Source organism: Solea senegalensis, linkage group LG5, assembly GCF_019176455.1.
Source record: "Solea senegalensis isolate Sse05_10M linkage group LG5, IFAPA_SoseM_1, whole genome shotgun sequence".
NCBI lineage: Eukaryota > Metazoa > Chordata > Actinopteri > Pleuronectiformes > Soleidae > Solea > Solea senegalensis.
Genome location: NC_058025.1, coordinates 25,047,868 through 25,075,171, shown reverse-complemented (window position 1 = coordinate 25,075,171; position 27,304 = coordinate 25,047,868). Strand labels below are relative to the sequence as shown.

At 43.7% G+C, this 27,304-nt stretch overlaps 1 protein-coding gene and 1 long non-coding RNA gene across 7 annotated transcripts; one reads left to right on the top strand and one right to left on the bottom strand.

Moving 5' to 3' along the window:
• Window positions 1-548: 548 nt before the first annotated feature.
• rflna (refilin A) lies at window positions 549-9,960 on the bottom strand. Of its 4 annotated transcripts, none has more exons than XM_044026163.1 (4): window positions 9,837-9,960; window positions 7,166-7,503; window positions 3,356-3,465; window positions 549-2,537 (listed from the first exon to the last, which is right to left on the bottom strand). In XM_044026163.1, the coding sequence occupies exons 2-4, from the start codon at window positions 7,382-7,384 to the stop codon at window positions 2,204-2,206; spliced, it is 663 nt and encodes a 220-aa protein (XP_043882098.1). In that variant the 5' UTR covers window positions 7,385-7,503; window positions 9,837-9,960; the 3' UTR covers window positions 549-2,203. The 4 variants fall into 4 exon arrangements, with proteins under 4 accessions (XP_043882098.1, XP_043882097.1, XP_043882096.1 ...); XM_044026162.1 differs by lacking the exon at window positions 9,837-9,960 and adding an exon at window positions 7,606-7,833; XM_044026161.1 differs by lacking the exon at window positions 9,837-9,960 and having other exon boundaries at window positions 7,166-7,833.
• Window positions 7,943-25,133, top strand: LOC122769554. 3 transcript variants are annotated; one of them, XR_006360446.1, is made up of 6 exons: window positions 7,943-8,075; window positions 9,277-9,366; window positions 12,554-12,671; window positions 13,124-13,251; window positions 20,969-21,104; window positions 24,594-25,133. It is a non-coding gene; the product is annotated as an uncharacterized LOC122769554 (long non-coding RNA). The 3 variants fall into 3 exon arrangements; XR_006360445.1 differs by lacking the exons at window positions 7,943-8,075; window positions 9,277-9,366 and adding an exon at window positions 11,389-11,721; XR_006360444.1 differs by lacking the exons at window positions 7,943-8,075; window positions 9,277-9,366 and having other exon boundaries at window positions 12,420-12,671.
• Window positions 25,134-27,304: the final 2,171 nt, after the last annotated feature.

Genomic DNA, 27,304 nt, shown 5'->3' with positions numbered 1-27,304 from the left:
TTATGAACATTATAAACTCAATTATTTCTCCCCTTTGCTAATATCAATGGGTGTATTTCATTATTGTTGGAAAGCCTGATGAGTCACCTTTACAACAAGGTATTCTCCTGTTCTGTTCTGAGCTGAAAACATGAGTTATACCTCTTCATCAAACCTTCCTACGATATATAATACAACACCAATTGATATTAATAAAAATTATTTTATAGTGTTCATAACCTGTGTAATATTTAAAAACACGTGTATTTTGAATGACACTGAATTATGTGAAAATCCAAAAATAAGCTGTGGTCTGGACAAAGACTGTAAAAATCATTTGAACAATTCTCCATATATTGCAAATTATATGTTCTTACAGACGGTGACAACTGCTCTATGTGACTGTAAAACGATTCTATTTTTGTCTGTTTTCTTAAGGACGCTGCACCACATTAATGAAGACACCATGGAATCTGTGGCGAGGAGAGGAAAACACAGGAAGTGGAGCTGGGGGGTGGGGTTTGCGAATGTTTTATTCATTTATGATATACAATCTTTTTTTTAAATTATTTTTCCTCGATCAGAACAGGAGCAATTATTGACGTACAAAAATATAAAGAGAATTATGAAGTGCCTCGATGCCACATAATATACAACAGGAAGAAATATTTTACAGTAACAAAATCAAGTGTTAGGAAACACAAAAAAAAGTATCTCACACACAAAAAACCCCCCCCCACCACAACTCACCACCTCATCCTCACACACCATCACTGACACATAACTCAACTCTGCACCTGTCTCACCATGGAACTTTAAAAGTCAAGACACAACGTTTCCTCGGTTTTATTCTGAAAGAGCCGATGTGACTTTTCCCCCGTGACTCTACTTCCTGTTCCCCTCGTTAAAGCCCAGCGGCTCCACCAGCTTCTCGTTCGTCCTCCTCCACACAAAACCCCCGGCGAGCGTCTCACAAAAGAATCCCCCCAAAAAAATCAAACAAATTCACAACCTCAACTGAGAAGTAGGGAATATACAAAAAAGAATTTTCTCCAACAAAATAAAAGTGACGCCTAGGAAGAAATTTTGAGGTAAAAAAATTCTGAAGTCTCAATATTTGCAAATGTTTCGGTGAACTGTACAGACGCTCGGCGAAAAACAGGGAAATTGTAGTTTCATAGTTTGTTTTTATGCTTTTTTTGGATCCGTCCAAAAACGACCTTTGACACCATCGGCTGCACCAGCAGCACTTAAACTGTAAGTGACTCTGAGTATAAATAACAACATGCTTTATAGGAAATGTGATGCTATCATGTGACACTGCGTGGATTGTAACACTACTCTACATATGCACTCATAAACAAGACATTTACAAAGATTAGTCGTTACGTTTTAGGGTTTGAGTGGTGCAGCGCGATGAAGTTGAACCAAAACCAAACCGGCTGGTGCCATCGAGAGGCGTGCTTTATTTTGGGCTGGAGACGTCGCCGTGCGAGCGTCTCTGCGTAATTACGGGCGATGTGGTCCTACGCTGAGTTTTTAAGCGTCACTCTCTTCATGAATCCTAAGAACGACAACATTAGCATGTTCAAATCAAAGTTTGTCCTAAACCAAAACACCATGGAGCATTTCACATTATTTTAACCAGATTTCATAACTGAGATACTTTTAAAATAGACTTCGGTATGAACTCGATACAAACCACCGTTTTTGATCAAGCTAAACGAGCTGTTGTTGAGAGTGTAATTCATGTCGGGGGATGAACGTCGTCTTTGGTCCAATTCTTTTCACCGAAAGTGTCTCCCCCCGCGACCGCGAGTCCACAGAGCCGACTGCGACACAAAGAAAACAAGTGCAATAAAGCCATATTAGCAAGCTTTGCATTGGTGCGACGGGGGGGGCGCCGTCGTCTGCGCTCTTGGCCGTCACCTTCACCGAGGTGCAACCGGCAGAACAGCGACGGCCACCAATTTGTCAGCTCTTGCATTAAATAAGACATGAACCATTCAAGTGCGGCGTGACACTGCCACAGGACCGAGTCCCGCTCTAAAGACCGCATCAGTAGAAAAGTCTAAATACACTCGGGTTCCCAACGTTTCCTCCACGGCTAGTAAAGATAAACACGCAGGGTTTGTGTTTTTGTTGTTTGTTTGTTTTTTTTTGTTTTTTTTACAGCCTTTCAACACGTCCTCCAAAGAGCACGCGCGATGATCCTCCTGCGTGTCTACAGATCCTCCGTGTAGATGATACAGGGACTAGAGTCCTCGCTCGACTCCAGCTGCACAGTGGAGACGAACCAGCGGCGGGAGCCGGCGGCATTGTAGTTGAGCGTGGTGCGGTAAGTGTTCTTGGCGTGTTTGGGGTAGATGATGGTGGTGCTCTGGTAGCTGACGGGCCTCTGCCGCGGCTCCAGGTACACCTGGGACTTGTAGCTCCTCCAGGTGCAGTTCTGCACCGCCACCACTGTCTCGCTGAAGGAGGTCGCCGTGGGAACTGGGGCGCAGTAGACCCGGTCCCGGTAATGCTTGTCGGAGTCATACTTGACCTCAGAGTTGCACCTGGGAGAGAAAAAAAAGAGGTGAACACGTTTTCTTTCACACTTTCTTAAAGGAATACGTCACTGATTAGCATTTAGCTTTGTATTAGTATATTACATATCTTTATTCTTTTCTTTGTCACGTGCCCACAGCCTTAAAACTGCAACGCTAATTCCACACTTTTTAGACCCACTCGTAGGGGGACGGGACCCCATTCCGCCATCTTTGCTAACAGCTACGCTAACGGGACCAAGTGTCACTGGTGGGCACGTAGCAAAGAAAAGAATGAAGATATTCCATCAACTCAGGGGAAACTGAGGTTGGGAAGCACAATTCCTCAAAAAATACTAGCCCTCTTCTAGTAATACAAAGCTAAATGCTAATTGGTGAAGTATTCACGCTGAAAATACTCCAAAACAAATCTTCTCTCTTCTCAAAATGAGCTCCTTCCACTAAAACAGGAAACACTGACTACGAAGCGTGTTTGACGTGTGTTTTGGCTTCAAAACACAACTATTTTGACAGCGGTAGTATCTTGATAGTAAAACTCAGGCCGCACGGTTGGTGTAGTGGTTAGCACTCTTGCCTTTACAGCAAGAAGGCCAGGGTTTGAGCCCGTCAGCATGGAGTTATGTTCTTCAAATCCAGATGCAGCACTCAGCAGAGTGAGTGATGTTTGTGTTTCTAGTTGAACTAACAACTAGAACTTCCGACTGAGACTGTGCTTCTTGTTGCTACACAAGCTCAGTTCCATTCTGTGTGTATGAGAGCGGGTAAATCATCTCAAAGTGGTCACTAGATGGCAGCGTTGAAAAGTCAAACTCAGCGAGTCCCCTTACTTGATCTCCTGCTCTGGTTTGGGGTTGACCTCGATGCTTTCTCCGAAGAACACGGGGAGCATGCGGGTCTTGGGGTCCGTCCCCGTGGAGTTGAGCAGCAGGTAGGGCAGCTGTGTAGAAAGCACACACACACACACACAAAGAGTCACAACCGCACACTGAAACATCCACCAACTGCTGAGCTGTTTGTCATCAGCCTGCCAACGTGTCCATTCAAGGAATTCCAGTAAAAAAAAATCCCAGCATGGTGGAGTGTGTGAGGGAGGGGGAGCAACCCAAATTAAAACCACACTCCTCCTCCACCTCCTCCTCCTCTTCCTCGCTGCTCCTGCACGACTGCTACTACAAAAACAATTAGACGCAGCAGCCGGAGCAACACTTCCATTTCACTTCTGATAATTACACAGATGAAGTGTTGGTGGTGAGGCTCCTTCTCACAAAGCATTCACTGCAGTCCAGACGCTGGCTGCAGACGTGTGATACACACACACACACACACACACACACACACTGAAAATAGGCCTGCATGTGTTGGGGTCTACGGTAGTTAATGAAACGAGGGAAATTCACTCGCAGAGAAGTCTGCGGCGCGAGCAGCTGTCATTGGGGATAAATAAGGATGGGAGTGATGATAGTGCAGCTCGCAGAGTCTCACGCAGGCTTTTTTACTACAGAAAGAATCGAAGTTTCTTCTTGGCTGCTGTGAGCTGTGATTTTAAAGGATTTCATCTCAGTTGGTCACAGAATGATCAAACTTGCAATGACCAAACACAAAAAATAGACTCTTCAAATGTCTAATTATCACGATAAGGTAACTCTTTAAAGACAGTGCAGTAAAAACAGGGTCAGAGTATCTTTGTTTGTGTATTTAAAACTACATTTTATCGTGATAATCCCTGACATTGACTCATGGAAAACCTTTTTATTGTGATCACATGAAGTCCCGGCTTATTGTTGCCCATAAGAATGACTCTTTATTTATAAAGCACTTTTGTCGATCGTACACCAGCAGAGATTTGATAAAGACAAACATGTTTGTATCATTTCCAAATTAAATTATATTTTCTTTGTTTCTTTGCTCCGAGGAAAAAACAAAGAAATCATTTTGGTTTGTGGACAAAAAACGAGACTCTCAGAACATCCTCGTTTCCAGTTTTCTGACATCTTATGGACCAAACGATGAAAATACTTGACAGATTAATGGATTATGAACATGAACTTCAGATTAGGGTTAAATAAGATGTTAAGGTCTGTTGAGGTATGTTGACCCTTGACCTCTTGCGCCATCTACTCCCTTTAAGCCATTTAACATCCTGGGGTTTACAATGAAGGATGTTTTCCTATTTTTTCTTTTTTTCCTCCCTCCATTTAATGACATATAATAGCTTAATAGTTACCAGTGATACAAAAAATGCATTCATTCTCTGTCTGTGCTCTGCATTTTTGTTCAATTTTGAATCAAAATAATGGACATTTCCTCCTTCGCCCACCTTTTTTTTTGTTTTACAGAGCTGTAAAACGAACAACAACAACAAAAACACTCTGGTTCTGGAATGATTCTGCTTCTAGCAGGAAAAATCACCGTGTCGCATAAAGATACTGATTTTATTGTGGAAAAATGTGATTTTCAACAAAGAAAATGTCAAAAATAATAATAATAATGACGTATCTGCTACTGTAAATGAACTAAAATGTCAGCATTTATTATAAGTTCCTGAGAACAAATGTACATGAAAGACTCTGTGATTTTACAGCCTCTAGTTTAGCGTGCGAGCATCAGTGTCACACAGCGAGGCAGATTTAGAAAAAGTAATGAGATCCGTCTCCTGTCTGTCCTCCTCTGCTTAATCCACTGACAGTTGAGACACCTCCTTGAACTGGACGTGTGGACATAACCTTAACCAGCTCCGAACGCTGTGAGACGCAAATATACTCAAATATGATCAATTATCCAACGCTCGCGTGGAGCTAAACCCCCACGCGAGTGTTTATCCGCACTTCACTCGTCACACGCTCGCAGCCGCTCTAACGAGCCTGCTGCGCCTCAAAATAGCACCTGAGGATTGTTCTTACACAAAAACAACACCAAAATAGACAGAGAACAAAGTGAGCACACACACTGAGTTGCCTCCCCCCGACTCTCATCCTTTTTTTCTTGATGATGTACATTTTTTTTCCTCTTCACACAGAGACAGGATTAGAAATACAAGGAGCAGGAGGAGCTGGAGCTGAACTTTAAAGGGAAAAACCACAGAGCAGAGGACAGCTACTAATCTCAACCTCCACAGGATTAAAGATCTCTCTCTCTCTCTCTCTCTCTCTCTCTCTCTCCTTTCAAGCAGCAAACTGATGTCGTGCAACTTCAGACACTTTAAAGCCACCCTGACCTGCACAGACACGTTCTCACGTCTTCTGAAAGTGGGAGTGACCGGGAATCAGGTCGCTCCTGTCACGTCACAGCGAGGGTGTTTTCAAACGTCCCCCCAAAAAAATATGTCAAAACAATCTTCGATCTTAGTTTCCGTTTGAATTGATTTGTTCTTTTTTTTGTTGTCCGAATGTCTGGACACGTCCTCTATAATGAGAAGTGCATGATTTGTATAGAACGTTTAAGTTGAACCACCGAGATCAGAGCGAGTGGATAACAGTGAAAAATGAACGGAACTCAAATGAAAAGGGTCTGTTTTTTACTCCACAGACAGACAGACAGACAGACAGTGAGCGTAACATGAATAAATCATGAAAAACACAGACTTCCAGATGCTGCTGGTGTATTTTTAGCTTTCAGCAATCGTTCATTTTGGGACGCATGAATAAATTTAAAGGTCTCCTTTCTGATACTCGGCAGCTGAGACTTTTCAGCTTCTGGATTTTGTATTATATTCCACGAGTATGGAAAGGTTATGACTTTTATACGCATCTTAGATCATTTTGGAAACAAACCCAAATCTTACGACGTCAACAAAGTTCCCTGACGCAATCTGCCGTCTCACCAGTAGATGGCACTAATTCTTACACACCGCACCTTCAAACAAGGACCGGAAACGCAACTCTTTCACACGGCTGACAGAAGTCAGTCCTCACTTTCTCTAGTTCTCGCGAGCACCTCTGAGAACCAAAAGAGAACGTTCTCTCAAGGTTGTACGGAAGTTGTGACAAAGTAACGCCCTGGGAACCAAAATGGACAACCAAGCGACGTAAGGAGAAGTTTCCGTGTCAACCACAGGAGAACCTGGTGAGGGGGGGAACCTTCAGGGAACGTTCCCACAACCAAAAAGTAAATGGGAACCAAAATTTGTACCACACACACACACACACGCATATATATATACACTGCAGATGTGTCTGTAATAAAACAGCCTGAATCCACACACCTTTACTCGGCTACTTTTAAAGCTCTCTGTCAGGTTGAACCCCTCTACTTTCCTGCCGAGGCCCCCCTGGGAGTCCCTGGACCCCAGTTTGGACAACACAGCTGGGCCTGATCAAGTCCCTGACCCTGGTGACACCATGTCAGAGCCCAGCTGATGCACCGGCGTGGAAACCCAGCGTTTTACTGGACTGTAGATGAGGCCAGTGGTGGCATCATCATGCAGCAGCAGCAGCAGCAGCAGCAGCAACAGCAACAGTCTGCTCTGCTGAGGAATTCACAGAGACAGAGACAGAGAGACAGCTTCCAGATGTGCAGAGACTACATTGAAATGTGTTTTTGGACAAACACATTGTGATGATTTGGACATTCTCTCTACACTTGCAGGACAAATCACCATTTTTACAAAGTCAAAACAACCACAGTGTTCCGCTTCTTACCAGTTTGCCCTCCTTGCTTTCCTTCTTATAAAATCCATGGTGACTTTCCACGGGCGTCGCGCAGCTGCTGGAGCGCGACTCGATCAGACCCGGGGACAGGGAGCAGAAGGGCGGACTGGGACTCGGGGGCAATCCGGAGTCCGGGCTGTCGAGCAGCCCTTCCCGGTTCTTTCCTTTGAGACTATCATCCATCGCTTGTAGGTGAAGGTGCCCCACCATTTCTGGGACAATTCAAAAAAAAAAAAAGCAGTCCAGACGGAGTCTCCCTGACCGAGTCTTTACTTCTGTGATTTAATCCGAACAAACAATCCCGGGTTCAAAGTGTTTCAGCCGGACTTCTGCAAGCAGAGAAGAAAGCGAACAGACCATAAACCGACTGTTAGTGTCCCCCCCCCACACACACACAGGCGGTTATTTTCTCTCCTCTAACGTTACTGTACCTGTGCGTCGAGGAGGAAAAACCCGCATGCACCTTTAATTCCCACAGTTATTCCTCAGAAGGTGTGGAAAATACACAAACGGTTCGTCACGTGACACAAACGAGTCCCAGTGTGCAAATACGAACGAAATCACGCAAAAACAAAAGAAGAAAGAGGCGACCATGCGTCTGGTTCTGGCACTGGTCTGGATCTGGATGAGAGCGTCTGCTGCTCTGTGTGTGTGTGTGTGTGTGAGTGAGTGAGAGAGAGCTGACTCTTAATGGTCCTTCCAGGGTTTTTTGTTTTTTTTTCTTTGCACCTGGACCCAGTCCAGCCCCCATGATCTGGATCACTTCCATGTTCAGCCGACAGGGGAGAACACGTCCTCCTCTCTTCTTCTGTGGGTGTTTATGATCCACGGCTCTGCGCACACACTCAGGTCCTTAATCCTCGTCCCTCTCAGATCCTCATTTCAATCACTTTAATATCGAGTGAGTTCCTTCTCTTTTTGAACGTAATTTGTACTTTATTACATTATTAGTAGAGTAATGAGTTGCAGTTGTGATGCAGTAAAGCTCTCAAAGCTACTTATACGCACATGGAGTTATTGCATGTGTTCATGGTTATATGATATTTTACTAGGTCCGAATTAAAATGAATCAAAGGTTATTAGTGCAATAAATATTTAAGAGTTTAAGGAATACTTCACCCATTTGCATTTAGCTTTATATTACTAATAATATGGTTTATTTTAGCGCTGAGTTTGCTTCGCAGGAGATTTGTTTTTGAGTATTTTCAGTGTGAGTTTAGCATTTAGCTTTGTATTAGTATAATAGTTAAGAAATATCTTCATTCTTTTCTTTGTTGCGTGCCCACCAGTGACACTTCCCGTCCTTCCTGTCCGGGGCTGTTAGCATAACTGTTAGCAAAGATGGCGGACACTGTTTACATTCTGGGGAATGAGGTCCCGTCCCCCCTACGAGCGGGTCTAAAAAGTGCGGAATTAGCGTAGCAGTTTACGTAACAATAATATATATATAGATATTACTTGACTCAGGGGAAACTGAGGTTGGAAAGTACCCAAGCCTAATTCACAAAACGCTAATTCCGCTCTTTTTAGACCCACTCACAGGGGGACGGGAGCTCAGAGTGTAAACAGTGTCCGCCATCTTTGCTAACAGTTACGCTAACAGGACCAAGTGTCACTGGTGGGCACGAAACAAAGAAAACAACTCAGGGGAAACTGAGGTTGGAAAGTACCATTTTTCAAAAACGCTAACCCTATGCTAGTAATACAAAAGCTAAATGCTAACGAGTGAAGAGACACTGTGTAATGGTGATAGATGATAGATAGTCGTTTATTTGTCCCGCAGTGGGGAAATTTACATTATTACAGCAGCAAGACAGTAAAGATAAAGATAATAAATAATGCATTACCAAAAAAGAAAATGACAATATAAGATGATATTAACACTTAGTAAAAAAATAGAACAATTAGTTAAAAATAGAATGTTGAATGTGCAGTTTTGCAGAATACAATCATAACACAGCTCTCTAAGACAGAAAAGTACTCTTTTTTTTCCCCAAACTAACACCAAAGTTTGGTTCAGTTTTCCGTGTTTGCAGAGCAGATTCCCAGAATGCCGAGCAGGTTAGTTTTGAGTGAGGTGAAATGTTGTTTGTGTATTGTAGGGTCCTGGGTATGACACTAAACTGCATCCAGGAGGAGTGGGGGAGGTCGCGCGTGAGGATGGATGATGGGCTTCCCACGCTATGTTTGAGGTAGATCGCACCCCTGATGTGGAACATCTTCACAGATACAAACAGCTGTATCATCTGCATATGGATTCATATTAGTCGCAGCTGTAGTGTGTAACTTTTCATATAAAGAAGGGTCTTTTAGGCTTAAATTAATGTCAAATGAGTTCACACTGCCGATTAAACCTACACATGACTATAGCCGTGTTTCCATGATGGTAAACGTTTGGTTTGGTACAGTCAGGCTTGTGTTTCCACTGAGAACAGGACTTGTGACGTTGTACCGGTGGCGAGGGCGACCAACAAAGACACAAGAGACGACAATGGAGGACATGCAACGAGGACAAAAACGCAGCCATTCATCAGAAGAGTCTTCGTGACCCCTCCCGCCCCTGCACCGCTGCTGTATACAAACAAACACTCCTTCAGTCTGATCCCATTGTAGTGCTCCATTTTCAGAACATCATCTAAATACTGTTACTAGGTCTACTGACCTGAAACGTGATGGGGTATCCAGACGTGTTGTCGTGCTCAGTGTGAAGGTGAGAACGTCCCCTGATGTGAGTCTCTGTTGAGCTGAAGCGATCATCAGTCACTCACTGCCCTCAGTGGAACAGTTTGTTTTGGTTGAGAAAGTATTGAGCCACAGAGAGAGAGAGAGAGAACTCATAGAGGAGTGTAGTGTTTTTCATGAGACTGTGTGTGAGTGTATTTCAGGACTGGGTGGAGACGGGTGGGAACCCTGAGCATCCACCAGTGTCTAATTGAGAGTGTATACACACACAGAGCAGACAAAGCAGAAGTGAGTGAACAATCGAGCAGACAGCATTCATCAGAGGAGGCCGAGGAGGAAGAATTAAGCCGCTGTTGACGGCTCTCCCTCTGCACAGCGTCTGCACTCATACAGTTCCTCTCACCGACGGCAGCTGCTGCCAAAAGGGAAATCGGAGCATAAATAAGAGCGAGCGCGGAGCAGCACAAGAGCGGACTGTGTGTCCTGAGTGGTTGATTATATCTTTGATGGTCCAGCAGCTCTCCATGGTGATTGCCACCAGGAAAATCATGCAAAATGTGCTTCTTTTTCCCCCACTTCAAGTTCTCATGAAAACTTAGATAAGTCTGTGTCGGCCTGTGTTGTTTGGAGGATGAACTTAATGCTTGTGCAGCTCTAATCCTGAACACTTTGTTATTGTTTGAAAGCCGCAGTTTTTTTTTACCCGTGTTCTCCTGCGTCAGGTGTGTTTTTGTGAGTCATTCAGCGGATTAGTGTGGAGGTCTGGTGTAGTTGAGTTACTGGGACACAGATGAAGAGTGTGTTAGTGTGGGTGGGTGCAATCATGTGACGATTACAATCTCCAAAACTGACGTTTTACACAAAATGGAAACTTTGGAAACTTTGCCGTTTGACTCTTTTCCACCTATGGTCCCAGCTCGCCTGGACGCGGCACGGTTTAGGTTGGTTTTCCACTACCAAATAGCACCGACTCAGTGTAACTGAATCATTAGAATCAGTTCAGTTCAGCACACACCAGACTCCTCTGTTAAATACTGAGATTTTAGACATTTCCCTGGTAATTGTTTTGGAGATGAACCCACGTTTTTAGGATTGTTAAGTCTTTTTAACTGATCTACAGTTCGGCTTGATTCTTGTCGACGCATAGTGTCGCCTCAGCTCGCTTGGAACCTCGCCAGAGCGGGCACTAAAAGAAGTACCAGGTACTATGCTAGTGGAAACACAACTTAACCGTGCCGTGCCGAGGCGAACCATTTTTTTTATTGGTACTAATTATGGAGGGAGTTGAGACACACACACTTGAATGGATTCAACTGCTAATGTAACCTACACAGTCTTTACACAGCAGGTTCCCTCATTATTTCCCTCCATAATTGGCACTTCGTTACGTCGCGTTCTCCAGAACAAAAAAAACCTGCCTGGGAATTGTAGGGAAAAGAATTACAGACACTTTTCATGACACATTATATATATATATATACATATATATATGTATATATATATATATATATATGAAAGAGACTGACAAACAACGTCTGAATGTTTTCTCCATGTGGTCTCACCCGTCACGTTCAGAAAGACGGATTATTCTTTGCAAAACTGTGAGCATTCATCGTGCGGACGACAGTCTGCATACCTGTGTTATCCTTCACTCACTCACTCTGACACCGTAGAGGAAGTCACTGACCTTTTTCTTCTACAGATGCGAGGTCTGGGACATTATGGATATTATGGAACGCACACCTTTACCATTTGGCCCTGACCACAGTCGCCCCGCCCCCTCCCCCGCGTTATGTAGGAGGTGATTGAAGAGTTGTGCAATCAGGACTCCTGAGGTCCCGGGAGGCTCCGAGGCAGACGCAGAGGTGGAGAGGACGGCCAAACTGTCTGCTGATGATTCATTTTTTTTTTTTTACTGCTCAATCATCCTTCTCCCTCACAGGGCAATCACTCACATCCTGCAACACACACAAACCCGTCGTCGCAGCCTCCTTTCTGAGGAACCTTAGTTTAAGTTTAGGGGTCAAATTTTAGGTTGGAGGTTGGAGGCGGTCACTGGTTATGGTTAAGGTTCAGTATAAAGCTTTGTGTGTGCGTGTACTTGTTTTTGTTACCTCGCTCTCGTGTAAACGCTGACTTTTTCAGTGCCCGCCGAGCTCATGCGGAGGGAAAACCTGGTCCTAATGAGGCACAACCTCATTCCTGAGGCTCTAGTTCAGGGGTGTCAAACATACGGCCCACCTGAGCGTCCAATCCGGCCCGTCACATTACGATTACGATGCAATCGTAATGTGAAATACTATATTGGTCAGTTTCATATACCTGTAGATCCACTGTGATCTGTATGTTGTGTAAACGGAAAACTTAAGGGAAAACAAAGGGAAATATTTGGTGATCTTGTTATTTATGGGTTATTATGCTATTATTTTACTGGTCCGGCCCACATGAGAGATCAAACTGCGTCGTGTGTGACCCCCTGAACTAAGGTACTAGGTATAAAATGAATGGAAGTCAGAAATGGGTGCATGTGTGTGTGAGTCGTAGGAGGACAGACAGACAGACAGACACACAGGGAGAGAGAAATGTGTTTTTTGCAGTATGTGGTGCACATCATGCGCTGCTGTTGCACAGTGTGTCGCCGTGTGCACGTGCTGTCTGGAATAATCTGGAATAACTCTCCGTGTAAACAAACCACAGAGAGGCCGGTCTTGGCAGCGAGGCCGTTTTAAGCTGATCGGGACGTCACTGTGGTTTCCACACACACAGCGCTCCGCTTCACAGCCCCAGCCGTGGATCTTCGCCGTCTTGCAGATAGGTGACTATTCTCCACTTTGCTTTTCACACGACACAAATAAACAGTGGCCACTTGTTCCGTGTACTCACAGGGTCTCACACACACACACACACACACACATCTGCCCTGGTCCCTTTGGCCTGCTTGAGAAGCCATGATGAGCATGTTTTGATTGATGACGGACGAGTCTGGAGGATCCAAATATGCCAGCCAGACCTCAGAGTTCAATCCATAATGCACCTCACTTGACTGGGGCCCTGCTACATCTGGTTTTAATGTGCGGAGACTGTGCCAGGATAAAGAAGACGGTCCTCACCACCGAGCGTCTTCTCCTCCGTTCCTTTCTTTCTGATCTTTTGCTGCAGACATAGATATTAAATGGTTGATTTAATCATTCAAAAATATTGTATTTTATTGTTTGAAAATGCACTCGTTTGTTTGCGCTCCCTGCTTTGTTCTTTGCGGGGCCTTAGGAAGCTGCCTGCTGATTGGCTACTGAGTCTTGGAGCGACAGGAAGTCGTCACAGGATTGGAGTCGCTGTCCGTCTGGAACTCGTTCCCCAAGTTTTCACCCCGTCTACATCATCTGACAAAAATAACCGTAAGTATCTAACGTTTCTAATAATTTAGACACTTACGATTATTATAGTAGCCAATCAGCAGGCAGCTTCCTAAGGCCCACCCACAAACAAAAAAACACGCAAAGAACAAGTGTACTTTCAAACAATAAAATACAACATTTTTGAATGATTAAGTCGACATTTTATTTGCTTCTTAACAATTCTAATTTCATAAAATAGCTTTTAGCATTTCCTCCAAATTTTGGCAGAAAAACTCAGAAAGGAAAGGATTACTAAGTAATATTAGGATTATTAGGGCCAGCCAAAAAAAGAAAAAATCCAGCACAAGGGGAAAAACAGGCAAAAAAAATAATAATAATAATCGGGCACAAGTCAGTCAAAAAAATTATAATAATAAAAAAAAATTACCAAAAAAACAATACTCTTTCGTAAAGGATGGATTTTGGAAACGAGATTGCTTTTATGATTTACAAAAAAAATAAAATCAGTATTTCAAGCTCGTTTTTATTGAAACTGTTGTAGATGAAAAACAATATAAAACTTTACAGCGTGCTTATTGGAAACACGTTGAGCGTTAAGCAGAACGTGTTCCCACTTTAACCTGGTTTACATTTTCTCGCAGGCATTTTTATGGGCTGCATTGTTGTGTATAAATAAGCCCGAGCATCTTGAGGGAACAAAGATGTGGTTAGCAGATACAAATCACTGATCAGCCTGTGTGTGTGTGTGTGTGTGTGTGTTGCTCGGTGCGGTGGATCCTGCACACTCTGTGACCTCCTCTCCGAGATTTCCCCCGAGGCCTCACAGCTGTTGGCGTCGCATGCCAGCAGCGCATCCACTCTCAGCTGTAATCAGTGATTCACCTGCTTCCCCCCTGACATTTTCACTTCCTCACAGCATTGTGTGAGCAGTCGGTCGGTAAACACCGGCATGGCTGTCGTTTAATGTGTAATCTGCCCAGCGATGCAGACGGATCTTTATCAGCACCTGACGTCTATGGATCTGTTGAAAGGTTTCATGGGGAAAAACATCGACTCGGTGACAACAGAAATACAATCTGTGCTTTGAGTCAGTGTGTCGATTTTCTGTTACAGATTCACCAACACACACACAGAGAGAGAGAGAGAGAGGGAGTCAGGCTCAGCGGGGGAGTAAACACAGACACGTGAGAGAGTTGAGAAAGCTGAAGAAAGGTCACGGCGAGGGGAGAGGACGGACAGATAAGAGCTGTTTATGTTTCTTGTCTCATTCGTCTCCCTTCAGATGCATTCATCTCTACGCTCGGTTGCTGACCTTTGCCCCCGTTCTCCGTGCTCTTGAACACAAACAGGGTCCCACTCTCGCGTCTTTAAAAAACAGCCCTGCCCTGTTTGCTCAGTGTGTTTGCTCAGGCCTGCGGCTGCAGGATCGAGCGCCGGGGCTCCGCGCACGGAGCCGAAGCCACCGAATCAAGCTGGTGTCGGCGTGGCAGCGGTGACGCACAATATTTATTAACCTGTGGGTTTGTGGAGAGAGAACAAACAAGCAGAGACTTCCTCCTCCACCATGGAACGACACAGTTGTGTCTCTGGCTGAGACACCAGATTGACAGCACCTCTGCTGCTCATGCCATCAGAGGAGGTTGTGTTTCCCATGGTGCTCTGTGTTTGCCCTCCTGCCTGCAGGGATGTAATGACAAACGTGGACCACACAAGTCTGCTCAGACCTGAGTGTTATTGAAGGAATTCCCCCAGCTTCACTGTGTGTGTGTGTGTGTGCGCGTGTGCGCGTCAGCTTAAGTTCATGTTTGTGCGCTCGTGCTAAAGTGGCGGCGATGAGCCTTTATTTTCAGAGCTTGTCACAGAGATTTGATGTGTTTACAGTCGCTGATAATAACTGATATTTTACTCACACAAAACAAACACTTATTCATATTGTAGCGTTGTAGCCTTAATAATGAGAATATATATGCTCAAGTTCATCGTGGTTCAGGATATTTTTACAAGGGAGACGCTAACATTCACTCTCAGGCTTGAACAAGATAAGTTTGGGAGATACTGGAAAACTTTATAACAACTTTAAGGCAAGATACTGGGTAATGTGATGAATCCCCCTAGTTTTTGACTCCATCTGGTTCAGTTTTCCTTCTTCAGCAAATGATCTTACTTAATCTATAATTACTACCATTTGTGTTGTTGGGTTTGCCGTCACAGTTATTATAACCCTATGATAAGATATTGTTTGCAGGGAAAATTAAAATTATGAATGAGGACAGGTACACGCGGAGCAGATAAATGTATTCATTTTACAGCTGTTATTGTCTATTTTTATTTACTTCTGTATATTTTTACCTATTTTATTTGTACAATTTTTTTATTTTTCTAGTTATTAGTACCACTTCTTTTTTGAGGGGGGAGTGCAGCAGTTCCCGTAGACATGTTCAGGGTCGCTCTCTCGTGTCACGTGTGAAGTTTTGAGGCGATCGGTCAATGTACGGCGAAGTTATAGGGGCACTTCCTGTTTCGCGCCGAATGGTCAAATTCGGCAAACTTCCGATGGTTGCCGTGGCCACTCCCTTTTGAATCCGCGAAACCTTGTCCAGTATAAAATGTCGCGTTTTTTACATTGGTATAAACAAGCTCGGACGAGTTTGTTCGTTTGCGAAGCGTTTAAATCGCCATGGTGGACGCCACATTCAAAATGGCCGACTTCCTGTTGAGTTGAGGCCGTGAACCCAGTCGACTTTTTTGTTTGTCTTGGGCTATAACATCTTCCCACCAAGTTTTGGGAAATTTGGCGCAAGTTGCTCCATCCACTTTGCACCTTAGGGGGCGCTATAGAGGTTTGGTACCTATGCCAGTATCGCATTTTCGCCAGACCTGACCTCCATGCCAGGTTTCAGGAAGGAGTTTTTGTGCACAGGAACCCCCTCAAAAATGACCGGAAAGCCACGGATCCTCGCACTCGTGCTAGGAGCCGTCCTGGGCCCCTGCCAGTTGTGGCTCGGGCCAGTTTTGTAAACGGGGGCCCGTGTTTCTCTAAAAATGACACATTTATGACTCAGTAAGGAAGAGCCAGGGTTTGCGAGGTTCACATCAGAGTCTGATTTAAATGTGATTAAATCGTTGGTGATTGGTGAGCGCTCATTAAGTCGGCCTGCACCACTTCAAAACCGGGGGGAACACAGAGACGCTGACAGCTCTAACATCGTTGGAATTATATAATGTTGATTTAAAATTATGTTTAGTTTTCAGTTTGTTTATATGTGTCTCAAAAAAGCCAAATAAGAGGGGATTCGAATATAATATCAACTTTATTCTTTTGCATTAAAACTAAATCAGTCTAAATTCATTCACGTTTTTCTCACTGGATTGATTTTTGGTAGATCTGCTGCGAACAATCGCCCTCTCTGTGGAGTCTTTCTCCGTGCAGGACTCTTCTGCTGTAACCTGGTGACGAACCACATCCTGACTTGGCTCGTCTCCAGGGAGACAAACTGCTGTCCATGTGTTTCCTTTATGCGGCGTCGCCTCCTTACATGTGTTTCCAACTGGGTGAGCGTCCCGTGTGAGACGCTGAATGAGACACTTGAGTGTGGGGGAGCTTCGCTCTTGGTCCTGCGTAGAAACTCACCCAAAAAAAAACACACACCCAACAATAAAAAGAACACAACTTTATTGACATTAAGATAAGGACAACATCTTATTCCTATTTGCTTCACAGACATAAAGACCCGCCCACAAAGAGGTTCTATTCTCAAAAAAACATGGTTGTTCAAAGGTTACATATTTCCTGCCCCGCCCCACACCTGCACTGCAACTGTATACACACAAACGCTCCCTCTCTGGTCTGATAGTGTTGTTTGAAGACCGTAGCATGCAAATAATAATCCTCCTTCCTGGTCACGTGACATATTAGAGGCCTGCGTGTCAATCTCTGGTTCATCATAGATACATGAATGCTGTTTTTGTTGTATATATATATATATATATGTTAATGTATTTTATTTTAGTCTATTTTAGTCTAGTCTTATCCAGACCTGGAAATTACTCAAATTAAATTCCATACTTTTCAATGAATCAGTGAATCAGTGACACTGATAGAGATTATTGTGTTCTACACACACACACACACACACACACACAAACCTCAGCTGTTGCTCAATGCAAGTGTGTGTAAATAGGATGTGTTTAGATGCCTGTGTCTCAACCTGCACACGCACACACAACCACACAGAGAGTGGGTGTAGAGTATTTGCGGTGCCACACCAAACTCTCTTGCCACAACTTGTCAGACGTGTTGAAATTGCTCCCTCTCACACACACATACAACATAATAACACTTTTATGTCATTGCATGTTTACATGTAGTATGTTATTTTTGTATGTATCCTTTTTCTGACACGGATTGACGATATCGCCGCCTGACCTGACGACATGACACGCGCTCGACCGCACTTGTTGGATGAAGATGTTTTTGTTTTCGTGCGAGTCCAACATGTGTGGACAGGATTATTTTCTAAATGTGGCGAAGAAAAACACGGCTGACTTTATAGATTTTATTATTAAAGAGACCTGGTCGTAAACAAGGGCCTTTCTGCATGGAGTTTGCATGTTCTCCCCGTGTGTGTGTGGGTTTTCTGGATGGGAAATTTACAGTGTCCCATCAGCAAAGACAGATAAGATAAAGGTAATAAATAACAAAAGGTGACCACAACTGTGGGGATATCAATAAATTCCCTGTTCATTTTTGGATTAACTTGTAAATATCATGACTGTGATTTTGCGTAAATCGTGTTGCTTCGGGTACAATCAATAACTTGACTCATTTATCATTTGAGATTTTTGTCGCCGTTAACGGCTGTCACCCCTCCCGCCCCCTTTCACACGCCCCCCACAAAAGTGCATGCGAGTGACAGGACAAGAGGCCGTGAGAAGATGTCAGCCAACTCTATAATAAAATTATTGGTCTTGTCTCGGTCTCGACCCCTAAAAATCTTGGTCTTGTCTCAGTCTCGACCCCTTAAAGTCTTGGTCTTGTCTTGGTCTCGATACACTGTGGTCTTGGTCTCGACTTGGTCTCGGTTTAGGTGGTCTTGACTACAACACTAGTCTTGGTTGCCTTTAACCGTCACCGGTGTTTCCACTTCTAGTTCCACTCCCCAACTGTGATTGCAGGCCACGCCCTCATTAGTCACCTGCTCCTCATCATCCCATCAGCTCACAGCATGAAAGCGAGCTATTCAATATAAGAAAAACCCGACTGTACCTAACTCAACAGGCTCCATGTGCTGTGAAACCACAACAGATGGTCCAGAACATGGTGGCGTGCCTGGTCTTCAATCAGCCCTAAAAGGGCACATGTCAACCCTCTGTTCATTGTTCACTCCAAAAGCTCCACTGGCGGCTAAGGGTGTGGAGCTTTTGAAGTGTGTGGAGCTTCTAGACGACACACTGCGTTTTAATTCAACTTTTAGACGAAATCTGCGGTTAATCTGCGCGAGCTAGCTCGCTAGCTCAACCGGTTGGCCACTCAGCTAACAGCTGCTGTGGCCGATAGCTGAAACCCGGTGTCCGGACTGTACAACAGAAACCCGGAGACCAGAGCCTCGGTGTCGGACACGGTAAACAATGAGCCACTGGTGAGTCCACTAGGAGCCAAAATCTGCGGCTAACAGCTGAGTGGCTAACGGCTAGTGCCGCTAAAAACAACTAGCGACTGCAAACGGGCATTTCGTCAACTTGTATTTTGTAGTAACGAAGATGGTTAAGGGATATGTATCGGAGTAAAAGTACACATGTTATTTAGGAAAAGTAAAATATGAGAATATGAGAAAACTATACATTTATTGACGGTTGATTAGTTGTAATATACAATTTTAGCCTTGATGGTACGAGGTCATAGCTGGGATTTAAAAAAAAATCCAGAATTCAGTCCCCATTGTTTTGGTAAATACTGAACTTTATATGTATTCAAACGTATTGAGTTTGACAGTATTGGAACCAGCCTGTAAAAATACCGCTTTGCATATATTTATTTCATTAACGTAACTTCACAGAGAATATGAGGACGTGATTATTTATTTGTACGTGTAATAAACCTGACTGTGACTGTGAGTGCAGCTCACCTGTTTGTTATCTCTGATTTGATCTGTTTGTGTTACCAGACAGACAGAGAAAAGACACTGTGAGTCACTGACAAGTGAATGCTTTACGGGCTTTCATACAATTGTGTTATTTTTTTCTGCCCTAAAATATTCTGGAGATATTATTGAACCAGGTTGAAAAACGATCCTCTGGTGTCCTGTCTAGACAAACTGCTGCAGTGTGGTTTCCTCAGAATTATCCTGCAGGGATTAAAGGAGACACTTGGTTCAGCTGAGCTGAGGTCAGGTCGTCACCTCTGTCCCGCAGGAGCATGTCGACCTGCGCTGGCCTGTGGTCAGTTCATCAGGAGCCGCCGTCTCACCTCAGCCTCTGCAGGAAAAGGAACGCCGGGGTCACTACAGTGAGAAAACTGCACATTCACGGGTCATTTCCATTCGCAACGGTGATATTTTCACATTGACTGTGACCATTAGCGTCAGGAAGAAAAAAAAAAAAAAAGGTTTGCGCATATGTAAGCTATAAAGAGCCTTGAATGTTGTGGCAAGTGCAACTCTGCCGTTAAGCCGGGGGCCCTATTTAAGTTGGAGAGGAGGGATTTGGAACGATGTGTTCCTATTTGCTGCCCTGAGTCGCGAGCCAACTGCTCCATTTTCCCCCAATCCACTTTCACAGGCAGCTTTTATCCCTCACAAAGCCCAAATACCACAGAGAAAATGGGACGGGGCGGAGTTCAACTGACGGCTCAAGTTTTATGTTCAGTGGATTTAGAAATGACTTTTTAAATGCTGCTCTGCTGTGAGAACTCTGTTCGTGAATTTACTGTTCCACGTTTGGCACGGCGTGTTCATTTCTCACCTTTGACTAAAAAAAGTTGAAGTGATTTATGGCTGCAGTGGGAGTCTGGGTTGTTTTGTCATGTGGGCGCTCTCATTATCGTTATTTTATCTCTAATCTGCGTCATCACAAACCGCATTTAGCGCGTCGTCAGACGGTGAAATATTGCCTCTCATTCACGACGCGGAGACGCGTGAAAGTGCCACGCTCCGGGCTGCACGTCTGACTGACTGACTGACGCGATGTTGTATTGTTGTGGTTTTTTGTTTGTGGGCGGGCCTTAGGAAGCTGCCTGCTGATTGGCTACCAACTCGTTCCCCGTCGACATCCGACAAAGTAATTGTATATATCGAACATTTATAGTCTGACAAACGTGAGATATTTACTGTTATTGTCAAGACATTATACTTCTTAAAAAGTGTTGTTTGAAAATATTGACACCATAATATGACGTCACCCTGCGCAGCTGCTGTATACACACAAACAACTCCCTCCGTCAGGTCTGATAGTTTTGCTGAACAGAACCCATTTTCTGTTCTACAGGACCAAAAAATAGGTCGCCAAACGTTATCCAGTTACATTACACGTTAAAGGCATAGTTTTAGACGTTTGGTCAGTATAAAGAATCATCACAGACACATTGATAAAGTGTGGGAGTTGTTTTATCCAACCCTCACTGATCATATCATCAAATATCATCTGTTTAATATGTACAAAACTGTAATAGTGTGATGTAAAACAGGCAAATAAAAGGGCATAACGACTAATCTGTCACTATTTTCTTGACTGAGGTGGATTTTTGTGTTTTGTGTTTCAGGCCGCTGCTGCGTTCTGACAGAAAAACGATGAGTGGAGGGATTTTTAAAGACACACTCTCGCTGGATTTGCTCGCTCAGCACCAGGAGGCCATGATGAAGATTTACTACTGATGCTGCTGAAGGATATATTTAAAGGTAACACTCGCTCACTGCCAACTTTTTGTCCTCAGGGCACCGCTGAGTGAGGCGATGGCTGTGTGTTGAACAGTTTATCTGACGGGAGCTGACGGTGTGATAAGTGATAAGGGCGACAGCAGAGAGATCAGTCTGTTCATAATGACTGACCTCTGGATTATTTACCACACAGAGCCAGATTTCTAGTATTTCCTTCAACTTTATTATTTCATTCTTTAAGAAAAAAAAAAATACAATCGATTTTTGTTGTTGTTGATGTTATTATGCTGGCTCTGTTTGGTCTTCATGAACAGAAACAGGCTCTGTCAAGCAAAACTATCAGACCTGACTGGTGGAGTGTGTGGGCGCAGGAGGCGTTAATCCCGTCTCACCTTAGAGTCCACCCAATAGCAAATAAAACGGTCAGTACGAAATAAAAACGTGATTATTATGTGAACAATTTCAACTCATATGGTTAGTTGTTGCACAGCTTCAACAAGATCCGATGTGTTGATGAGTGAAGGTGCAACTGATTTTATGTTTTCAGTCTCTGTGCAAAGCTAAGCTAAAGTCTGTCACACATGGGAGGATAAAGGATCAGATTTCAGTCCTGATCTGGTCTGATTTCAGACTGTAGTGTGAGGGGTTATCAGATTTAACGTCATCGAACGCATCAGAGCATTCCTGATTTTAAATTGTAAGTATTGAACAGGCGACTGGGAAACATATGTAGGTACGTTTTTCAAGTTGATTGTCAGCCATGCCCTAGACCTGCTATTGATAACCATTGTTCAAACTACTACAATAGTTTCAGTCCGGCGGGCTAACCGATATCAGATGTCACTGACAGCTTAGACCAGGAGCGGTTTGGACTATGTAAATGTGATGATACTGTCTCTTGGATCCCAGAAGGTGTAACCCATTGGGGCTAAAATCAGATTTTCATGTGTTAGACATTGTTGGAAAGCTTAGAAATCGCACTTTCAGAATCTGCAACTCAAAAAGAACTCAAAATGACCCTCGGGAGACTTGTTCCTGCTTTTTTTGCCATGGCTGGTCACACATTCTGAAGTCACGTTAAATCACGCGAGTTTCTGTGGCGTCTCCTCCCTGTGGTCCTGTGTCTTGATAGGATCGTCCGTGCTTTCTCAGGATTAAAACATTGGACTTTTTTTTTTTTTTTACAAAGTTCACTGTGTCTGTCGTCTCCCACGTTTTTAAAATAAAATGAAGTCGGGGCGGGCTGAGGCTAAGCTAATGAACTGAAAGTGGTGTGAATCTCCTCGTCTAACCTGTGTCAAAAAAGCAGATGTTTGCAAAAAATGAGGAACTTGAAATGTTGTACTTCTCCTTTAAAGTTATTGTTTGCAGCCAGTCACGTATCTCGTATTAGTTTTTATCGTGAGGCAACTTGTCGACTTCACTGCACTAAAGGAGAAACACACCTACTCTTGAATATGCCCATATTCATTTTTGGACCGGCTTGTATTTTCATTTGGCAGCATGTAGTGCAAGTTATCTTCAAGTGTTTGGATTAGTGCACCCTAATACACATTTAATTGTGCGTGTGTGTGTACGCAGACATGCTGGCACAGGCAGAGAGGGTGTGTCGCTGTGACTGAGCACCTCTAATGTTTTTCTGCCTGAGTCACAGCCATGTGAGCACCGATGCAGACGCTGCCTCGCACCATGAGCACGGCACCTGTGCCATCCAGGTTGTCCGGTTGTTGCTGTTCTGACGCAAATACGCCAAATAAATCGTGCTTGTTAATCCCTTGAGGCAAAGTAAGAGGTTTATAGGGAGCAAGAGGGATTTAATGGCTGCACAGGTGATGCCTGCGTTTCCATTGATTCATTTATCGATTCCCTGAGTCATATGTCGAGCTTTATGGGCCTCGCAGCACTCTCAGGGCCAAATATTTCCTCTGCATGGGCAAACGTCTGCTGATAGCATGTGGCTCCATTTACTGTAGACACATAAAACAACAAGCAGGAAGCATTAAAACCTTGTGAGACTGTGACACCTCACACACACACACATTTGTTTTTATATCTTAGTGAGGACACACCATAGGCATAATGCATTCCCTAGCGTCTTACCCTAACCTTAACCATCACAACGAAGTGCCTAACCTTAACCTTTAACCTTACCCTGACCTAAACCCAATTCTAACCCTAATCCTAAAACCAGGTCTTAACCCTGAAAAAGCCTTTTAAAGTTGTGGGGCCCAGACAAAATGTCCTCAGAAAGATCCATGTTTCCATGACTTCACAGGACATTGCATTGACTCACATATTTTTCCTGGAGACTAACTCTAACCGTAACCATAATTAATACTGGCCTAATCTTAATCCCGACCCTAATCTTAACCTATAACCCTGACCGCATTTTAACTTCAAAACACATGTCTTCAATTTAAAATGTAGTAATTTACGTTATGGGGACGATTTCTGTCCACATAGGTAAGACAAGTCCCCCTAATGTGATTGTGTAAACAGATTCAGGTCCCCACAACATGAGGAATACCAGGTACACACACACACACTTTATGGGCTTTAACACCTACACACTTGCAAGTTTGCTTAATATTAAGAAAATTCACCAGCGCATCTTAGACATGATTTTAGCTTGATTTAAAGCATGACTATAAAAAATGTCCCCTGTTCAACGTGGAGTCCCCTGTTCGTGAGTGTGTAACGACACCGAACCCCCCTTTTTTTTTAAATGTGCTGATTTGATAAGTCCCACTTCTCAGAGGAGAGGGGAACACAGACGCTTGTTTTAACTACTGTGTGACCCCGGCGCTGGCAGAGGATCTCATTTATTTTGTGACACCCAATAACGTAGACGAGTCTTAATGACACCACCCCCCTCCATGGTAAACAGTCATAAAGAGCACATGATTTAGTTGCACAAACACAAATAGCTGACTATTCATAGCACTAATGAGAGCTGCCAGTGAACCCGGCAGACCCTGATATGCACGGCCGCCTCTCACTGAGCTCTGGCAGCTGGACGAGAGGCTGAAGGTGTGAAGGCGTTCTCATAAAAATGCTCCTTTTCCTCGTGTTTTCTGGTTTTTTTCATTCTTTCATTCAGCCTTTTCCCCTTTTCTCCCTCTGCCCTGTAACCTGTATAACCCCCTCTGCTCCATACAAACCGCTGCTCTGTTCTCTGCACACTCATAACACAGGCATTTCATCATGACAAAGAGCTTTTCCAGCAGCACACACACACACACACACACACATATCCTACGTTATTTATGCCCGTGTTTGTTTGTACGTATCGTGATCTGTCCCCGCGTAACCTCCCCGCGTGGACCACACTCTAAATTATTAAGGCGTTAGGTCAAAAGCTATTTAATGATTAAGACATTAACTGAGCATTACCTCCCACAAAACCACAGTGGAGGAGTGTGTAATTCAATGTAGTGATTGATTGGTCTGTTTATTTTTTCATTTGGCCTGACAGGAATTTAAGACTTCAACTTTTCAAATTCTTTGCAGATGGCCAGCCGACCGTTTGAAGGCCCACTGTAATTAACCTTTGGAGGAGAATAACAAACCAGTACACAGGGGCACTGTGACCAGGCTCCGCTGCTTTGATGTGGTTCCTGTGTTTGCTCGGCTCTGCGCTGAATTGGAGGTGAACTCTGCTGACATGTCTGGGGTTGCTGAGGGGCACGTCACGCCCAGGGGGCCTGCGTCCACACACCACCACCACCACCACCAGCAGCAGCAGCATGGAAAGATCTGTTATCAGCCCTCTGAGACGCTGGCTTCATTTGCTGCCAGGAGTTTGGCCACCAGCCATCGTCTCAGTAGCACAGATCATGCAGTCGTCAGCCTCAGCATTCAGATCACAAAAAAACCCACCAAAAACAATCAGCACTATCGCTATCTGCAATTGTATTCGGGTGAATTAACCCGATTTTTGCGATCAAAAGAAATCCAATCGTTTCTGAAAGTTGAGAAGTTGCGCGTCAAAACCGACGTCTGTCTATTACGGTAATTTCCCTCGCGCTGCTGCAGGAAGCCGGCGAATTAGCAACTCAAACAAACGTCATTTTAACTATGTTTTATACCGTTTCAATTTCAAATTTAACACGCAAAATCTGGTGTGCGTGTAGTCTTAGTAAAACTTAGTGGGTTTTCTTCATTTTAAATTGTTAATACGCTATTTGAACATGCAGTAGATTGTAAATAGATATTGAAAGTTATTCTGGAAAAACGGGCAAAAGCACTTTCTAGTCCATTTATGGTTAAAACAAGCAAAAAATCCAGGTGTTAAAGGGTTAAAAAGCAAACGTCTTCTGTCTCTTTGGGTCCACACTTGGACCATTGACCTCTTTTACTGTGCATGCAGAATCTATTAAGAGAAATTAGTACAAAGCTGTAAACAAAACACTGATACAGCACAATATTATCTTCTTATACAGTTGATCACTGCTTATGAATCATCAGCGGGTTCATGTTGCGACATAAGAGTGGGCCGAATACAAGCCCGATGTTTACTCTTACACTTTTAGCTCTGTTTTGACCTCCACCATCTCCACAGGGAAACGTTTGATTCTGTCGCTGCTATAAAAAGACTCCAAACATGTTTACTACATAGTTAGCTATTTATTTATTTAGCTCACTGGGTTCTGCCAAAACCAATGAGCTGAAAAGCGTCTTCAGGTGATTGTGGATGAATAGCCTTTGTTTTTGCATAATAACCACAGAGAACAGACTGGAGGCTATTTTTGCTCTGTGCTGCAACACTGCGGCGGCGGCGGCGGTGGCTTTTAATTGGCTGGGGCGTCAGTGGGAGCTCCATCATCAGCAGAGTGTTTTTGAACACATCTGCGTTTCCGTGCTCATTAGGACGGAGCAGCTTTCCGATTGGACGGTGTAACGTTGCAGGCACCTCGCGCGCTCTTTTATCATTAGTCACCTTAGTATCACCTTAGTTACAGCGCGCACTGCTGCTGTGATAGTCAGTCATCAGAGTTAATGCACTGCAGAACTTTGACTTTGGAGGGATTCCTGTGGGCTGTTGAGACTGAATTGAGATTGAATTTTCATCTTTTATACTCCTTTGGGGTTTTTAACTATCGCTGTAGTCGTAGTATTTTTCTCACCAGTATTATACCACATTTAAAAAAAAAGGATTTTTCAACCCTTTGACACCTAAGTCTCAAAATGTCATAATTTTAATCATAAAAGTTCCAGAAAATGTGCTTTTACCCAATTTTTCCAGAACAACTTTCCAAATCAGGTAGTTATTTACAATTTACTGCATGTAGTTGTACACGAACGCCATATTTTTTGTGTGTTAAATTTGAAATTTGAACAGTATAAAACATATTTAAAATAATTTTGCTTACAGCTTGAGCTGTTTCCCAAAAATTAGGCACACTATTATATTTGTACTAATTGCTCTTAACAGATTCTGCATGTACAGTAAAAGAGGTAAATGGTCCAAGTGTGGACCTTTAACCCTTTAACACCTGGATTCTTTGCTTATTTACAGTCTATTGCACGTTCAAATAGCGTATTAACAATTTAAAATGAAGAAAACCCACTAAGTTTTACTAAGACTACACGCACACCAGATTTTGCGTGTTAAATTTTAAATTGAAACGGTATAAAACGTACTTAAAATAACATTTGTTTGAGTCTTTTTTCTCAATGCACCGGCATTTTTTCCAACTCTCTCCTCTCTGGCGACAAAGGCGCTGAGTTTTTCCGCATAATTACGGTGAAGCAAATCGTGTCGTGTGCGATACGCTCTGTGTTAAAGGGTTAATTCACCCACTTGTAAAGATTCTGCCAAACAGGCTGAATTCTCACCCACAGTGATACAGTATGTTTTTTTCCCCTCCTTGGACAAAGTGTGCATGTGCGTTTACAGGCCCGGGGAACAATGTCGGCCTTGTGAGGGCTTTCCATGCGTTTTCAGTTAAGGACATGGCATTTGAGGAAAACAGATTCCTCTGAATGCCCCACGCTGGCAATGGACCTCTGTGTTTCAGAATGTGAGCGACATGGGGTCATCGTCATTTTGGAAAAAGAACGCGGTCGCTTGAATAAAAACTGTAAACTGATACAGTCTCCATGTTCTTAAGGATGCCTTGGGCTCCTGCTGTGTGTGTGTGTGTGTGTGTGGTGAGAAGGTTTCCACTGGTGCTGTGGATGTGTGGGTGGGTGGGAGGCGGTGGAGAGCAGAGAAGTTT

Excerpts from the sequence above, each read along its gene's own strand:
- rflna (XM_044026163.1), bottom strand. The coding sequence starts at position 7,384 with ATGGTGGGGCACCTTCACCTACAAGCGATGGATGATAGTCTCAAAGGA. Across the intron at positions 3,466-7,165 it reads AAAGCAAGGAGGGCAAACTG|CTGCCCTACCTGCTGCTCAA; the intron begins GTAAGAAGCGGA and ends CTTTCTACACAG. Across the intron at positions 2,538-3,355 it reads AAACCAGAGCAGGAGATCAA|GTGCAACTCTGAGGTCAAGT; the intron begins GTAAGGGGACTC and ends TTTCTCTCCCAG.